Genomic DNA, 4,983 nt, shown 5'->3' with positions numbered 1-4,983 from the left:
CAGTTTTATATATTCATCTAGACATTTTAAATAATTCTTAAACATCCAAAAAATGACAGCGTTTGTGTAGAGAAAACTAAAATTTTGACTTTGAACAAGTTGTTCAAGAAAAGTACCAACGGCACAATGCAGGACAAAAACGGGCCGTAGCATAGTTTTGGAGAGGGGGGTGAACATTAATAAAATAGACACAACGGTAACTTCAAATAGGTTGATATAATTAATAGACATTTTATCAAATTAATTTCAGACTAGCTTCTTATATAAACAAACCCAAAGTATAATATCAACAAAGTACTTATAACAACAACAAAACGACATCCTGCTTAAAGTTTCCCCTTGTAAAAACATGGTATCGCCCACAGACACTTATATCGTCCCAAACCTTATAAGAGTTTGATTTACTCACAGCACGCAGTTCGTTTGGATATTTAGATCAGTACACAGTGTTATGAAAGTGATAATCATGTTAATTAATTCTGCCTCATGATTATGAGCTTCATCTCTAAGTTTTAGTTAAATGACTAGCTGCCAAATTAACAACTGGACACTTGGATTAAACAAATACGGGCTTTTTGCATTTTTAACGTTGGATGTTCCGTTTTTATTTTCGTTATCTTAGATATAACGACAGGACGCTCGTTTACAATATTATACGACACGATTTACAGTGTTTAAAAGGGCTTGATTTACTTCTGCAACACGACCCATTGTTGAAGAAAGGATGTCATCGTCTGCAGAACCGTTTTCCTATATCGAAATGAGTCGAGTCAGCGCAGCTGGCACTGGTATGTAACTTTATTTCTGTGTTATTTATTTGTCATCTCATATTTTTATATTTCATCTTTATCCTGGTTAACTGTTAAGTCACTCTGCCTTTGTTCTGGTTCAAACACAACCTAAGTGTCAAGCGTTAACGTTAATCCTGCGAACGACAACAAACATATCAGTGTTTAGTGACGGTAACATTTGTGAAAGTTACTTCACATGATATAAAAGTGAGTTAACCAGTCTTGGGCTTTTCATTCGTTGAGTTCTGCATGTCTCAACATGTCATCGCCGAGTTCATTCAGGTCAGCAGAGCAGGAATTTCGGGCCACGAAACTACCAATCCTACTATGGCGAAGCGGCAGCTTATGAATATTAAATAGGCAGTGATGACGTTGCTTGGTAACAGTCCCGGAGCGTCCAATCGCGTAGCTTGATTAATATTCATGAGTCTCGCAAAGTCTTTAGGTCAGCCAATCGTAGAGCTCCGCTCCTCAACGTCACTTTATGTTGTAAATATTCACAAATCGTAATCTTCTCCATAGTAGAAGAGTTCGTACATTAGCAAACGGGAATACTAGGGAAATCCCAAGCGCTCGTCTGTCCACAGCTGTCACTTCATACTTTTAGACAGGCGTCTTTTTAGAAACTTACTGTATCTGCTTAACAGTATTACTATAATAAGAGAAAAGGCTGAAATTAAAGTTTCTGTGTCAGTTGCCCATCTGCTTTTCATTAAAGACGTCGTGACTGCCTCTGCTTCTATCCCCTCCCCATTCACATCTAGATATTTGCCCTGTTATATTACTTGTATTCTTCTCTGTAGTTTTTAATTTAACATTTTTTTTTTAATTCAACAACTCTTGTTTGCATTATAATGATGTATGGATGTGTATGTAAAGTGACAGAAATGGAACAAAGACTAATATGATCATGCTTAATTATATTTTGTGTAAATGGTTTAAATATGTAATGTATTAATTCACTTTAAAGTACAATTATTATAAATTTAAATTATTTAGCACAAAGAAATTCCTGTTGATGCTTAATGTTATGTATATCTATATGGGTCAAAGATAAGATGTCCACATCATAAGAAATTTACAAAAGTGATTATATGTCTATTGAAAGCACAATAAATGTGAGCGAAGTGCCTACTTTTAAGGTTTAATATGAATAAAATGTCCACATTTGGTTAAAATATTGTTGCATTGTCATTCAGTGTAACGCAATATTTTATTTATGAAAAAATTCAAACAAGATGCTTATTCTAACTTTAAAATATATAAAGAATAAGGGTGCATATTAAATTTTATTGTGTTTTAAATGAGTAAAAAAAAATCTTACTGGCAAATCGGCAAAACCTCTGATAAATTGTAAAAATGTAGAATTATAACTAGTTTGTGAAAGTAGTTTGTCTTTTATGTCATAAATTAATTTTTTTTTGTTACACTGAATGACATTTTAGTGGGTCTTCTGTAAATTAGGGAAAAGTGTATGATATATAATTTTATTTATTTATGCTCAGAAAAACAAAAATGCAATTAAATAAACAGAAAACTTTCAAATACTTTTTTGCAAAAACAACATTTTAAAGCAGTATTACACTTATTCCTGTTATTTTTAAACCCTTTTTCGTCTTTGACCCATTTATATATATATAGATAGATTTTAAAACATATTGGGGAAAAATGTAGAGGAAATCATAGACTTTATTGATGAATACATTTATACAAAAATCTATTTTAAGATTTTGTATAAATCGGTTTAGTCTTCTGAGTTATCTTTTTGAAATACACTAAGTAAAAGCTAGACTGTCCAGATTTTTTTATTTTTTTTATTTCCAGTGACCAAAACCTGACACATTTATCACTTATTGTAAAGAATATGGATGTTTTCCAGTAATATTAGACCAGGAATGTAACAATTGCTGAACTATTTTTAATTAACCAATTGTCTCACACTTATGTTTTATTTTATTTCTTCAACCAGACATCAGTAGCGATGATCATCTCCTAAAAGAAACAGAACCCAGTGATTCATTACAGGAGGCCAAGTGGTACTGGGCTGACATATCAAGGTAATTTTTATTTCTTCAAAGCGTTTGTTCTTATCTTTTGTCTGTATCAGCTTGTTTGCTTATTATTCAACTAATACCACTTCCAAACTTAATTGTGTCAATTAGGGAGGAGGTGAACGAAATACTCCACGGCTTGCCTGATGGTGCTTTCCTGGTCCGAAATGCCTCCTGCAAGAGGCATGGAGAATATACATTAACCGTTAGGTAAGGATGGCACGTTTTAGGATCACTGCTTTGTTGAAAACACATCATTAGACACTTTCACACCGGAAACAGACTTTTGTACATATTGCTTGCTACGCATTAGTGCCAACATGTCATTAAAACTGTGATGTGATTAGCTAGTAGTTTATAATCAGTTTAATTAGCAGAAGTGTAAAATAGACCAAAAATTTTACTCATTTTAAAAGTCTAAGTATCTATTCCAAAAAACACTTCAGTGAAAGTAAAAACCAAGAACACTGAATTTTATTGAAATATTCGATTTGTCTTTGTTTTCAAAACTTTTTAAATTGAAAACAAAATGCAGGATAGATTTCCTCTTATTTTAGTCATTTTGATGCAGAAGCTTTGTAAAGAAACTGGTCAAAATGACTATTTTCTCATTGTTCTGACTATGTAAAACTCTAACGTTTAAAGCGATGGTTCGGAGTAGAATTGACTTCATTGCTATGCACTCCGAAGCCCGTGTAAATACCCCATCCGAAGTTTTCTTTACCTTAGTCAAACATTTATGGAGATATTAGAGTTTTTCGAATTGCTTGTTACAGGAGTGAATGGTACATGTGATGTATCTCGTAAATTGCACCACTAAACGTGCAAGTAATCTTACCAAACTTGTACAGTAGTGTAAATAGGGTATGTACTCACAAAACACTGCATCGGAACATTTGTAAGTCCACCATGAGTGTTTTAAAAACACGTTTTAGCCGATCCCTATTAGTCTCAAAAACTACAAGTCGACGTCACTTCCCTGGTTTGAAAAAAGCACGTAAAAGTCCTCCTACAAGTTGACATGCACACAGATGTAGTAGGAGGACTTTTACGTGCTTTTTTCAAACCAGGGAAGTGACGTCGACTTGTAGTTTCTGAGACTAGTAGGGATCGGCTAAAACGTGTTTTTAAACTTCGGAGTGCATAGCAATGAAGTCAATTCTACTCTGAACCATCCCTTTAACACAGCAGATGTTGAAGTAACCCAATATCCTGAAAGCTGTTAGCTAAAATTGCCAGCGGATGATTTTACACTAGTTTTACATTTGAATATAGTTATTTTTAGACTAATAATCAAGACTAAACATGCACTCTGTTTACACTTGACTTAAGTTTATCCATCTACTGTGATGGTTATTATAAAAACACTGCTAAAGTCTGTGTCAGAAAAGGATAATTCACCCAAAATGAACATTCTGTCATTATTTACTCATCCTCGTCTTGTGTTTCATTCTTTAAAGTCTACAAGGAATTGTAATGGAATAAAAACTATTATTGTATAAATGTAAATGTATGCAATTTTAATAGAACTCACTTTACACCGCTGCTTATTTAACAGACAGTGTAGATAATTGACTCTCTTTATTAGTGTATTTTATACTTGGAGCATCTTAACCTTTAATTTTCTTAAATAAAATTAGATGTTTAGGTAATCTCATGGTTAAGTTCACAAATGGCATCAATGTAAAATGGTTTCAACAATATTACAACTACTTAAGATAACAAAGAAGACTGCAGATTTTTTTTTTTTTTGGCATTTCAGCAATTGTTTTTTTTTTTTCACATGACACCGCATTTATAGGGAAGGCTGTATATGTGAAAGCTCTTCTTGTAATCCCCACAGGAACAACGGCACCAACAAACTCATCAGGATCCACCATCAAGATGGGAAATTTGGGTTTTCGGAGCCTCTGACCTTCAGCTCAGTGCCAGAACTGATATCTTACTACAGGCACAGCAGCTTAGTGCAGTATAACAGCTCCCTGGATGTCACATTGGCTTATCCCGTGTCCCACTGTGACCCGCCTCGTACCTTTTCAGTGAGTTTCATTGTGATGATCATCTTAGTTTAAATGCACCTTTTGTTTATGCAAATTTTTTGTTTTTTCCTCCAACAAGTAAAGCTTGTTCCCTTTTAGTCC

The 4,983-nt window shown here is 33.7% G+C and overlaps 1 protein-coding gene across 1 annotated transcript in view; it reads left to right on the top strand.

Moving 5' to 3' along the window:
* The first annotated feature begins 416 nt into the window (after window positions 1-416).
* The window catches only part of pik3r3a (phosphoinositide-3-kinase, regulatory subunit 3a (gamma)), a 9,826-nt gene continuing 5,259 nt past the window's right edge, over window positions 417-4,983 (top strand). The window contains 4 exon segments of the mRNA XM_073849104.1: window positions 417-788; window positions 2,761-2,848; window positions 2,954-3,052; window positions 4,686-4,893. Coding sequence (XP_073705205.1) covers window positions 725-788; window positions 2,761-2,848; window positions 2,954-3,052; window positions 4,686-4,893 — 459 coding nt within the window. The 5' untranslated portion in view covers window positions 417-724.

The sequence above is a fragment of the Garra rufa genome, chromosome 10, assembly GCF_049309525.1.
Source record: "Garra rufa chromosome 10, GarRuf1.0, whole genome shotgun sequence".
Classification (NCBI taxonomy): domain Eukaryota; kingdom Metazoa; phylum Chordata; class Actinopteri; order Cypriniformes; family Cyprinidae; genus Garra; species Garra rufa.
Note: the sequence above shows the minus strand (reverse complement) of the source record. Positions and strands in the feature narration are given on the sequence as shown.